The following is a 260-nucleotide window of genomic DNA, read 5'->3' on the forward strand; positions in this document are numbered from 1 at the left end:
CTAAAAACTCCGAAACTCACCACAACTCCCTTGGTCTTTGACGCCAACAATGGCACCATCTTTCCTCCAATCAACGGACTGGGGCAACTTATCGCCGACATGAGGCTCGTATCGGTCACTCCTCGGCCCCGAAAGCCTCCTCTCAGAAACGGACTTCGTTCCCAAGTAGGTGGCCCGGTACTCCTCGTTAGTCAGATCAACGAACTGGTTCAAGCCGAGCTTGTAGGTCCAGTTCTTCTCTGCAGCGTTGTGCTCGTCGA

The 260-nt window shown here is 53.8% G+C and overlaps 1 protein-coding gene across 1 annotated transcript in view; it reads right to left on the reverse strand.

The window, feature by feature from the left end:
• Nucleotides 1–260, reverse strand: part of LOC122310395 (oryzain beta chain-like) — an 11765-nt gene continuing 11505 nt past the window's right edge. The window contains exon 2 of the mRNA XM_043124290.1: nt 1–252. Within this exon, the coding sequence (XP_042980224.1) occupies nt 1–252 (252 nt within the window). The remainder of the gene's footprint in view (nt 253–260) is intronic.

Source organism: Carya illinoinensis, chromosome 5 (genome assembly GCF_018687715.1).
Source record: "Carya illinoinensis cultivar Pawnee chromosome 5, C.illinoinensisPawnee_v1, whole genome shotgun sequence".
NCBI lineage: Eukaryota > Viridiplantae > Streptophyta > Magnoliopsida > Fagales > Juglandaceae > Carya > Carya illinoinensis.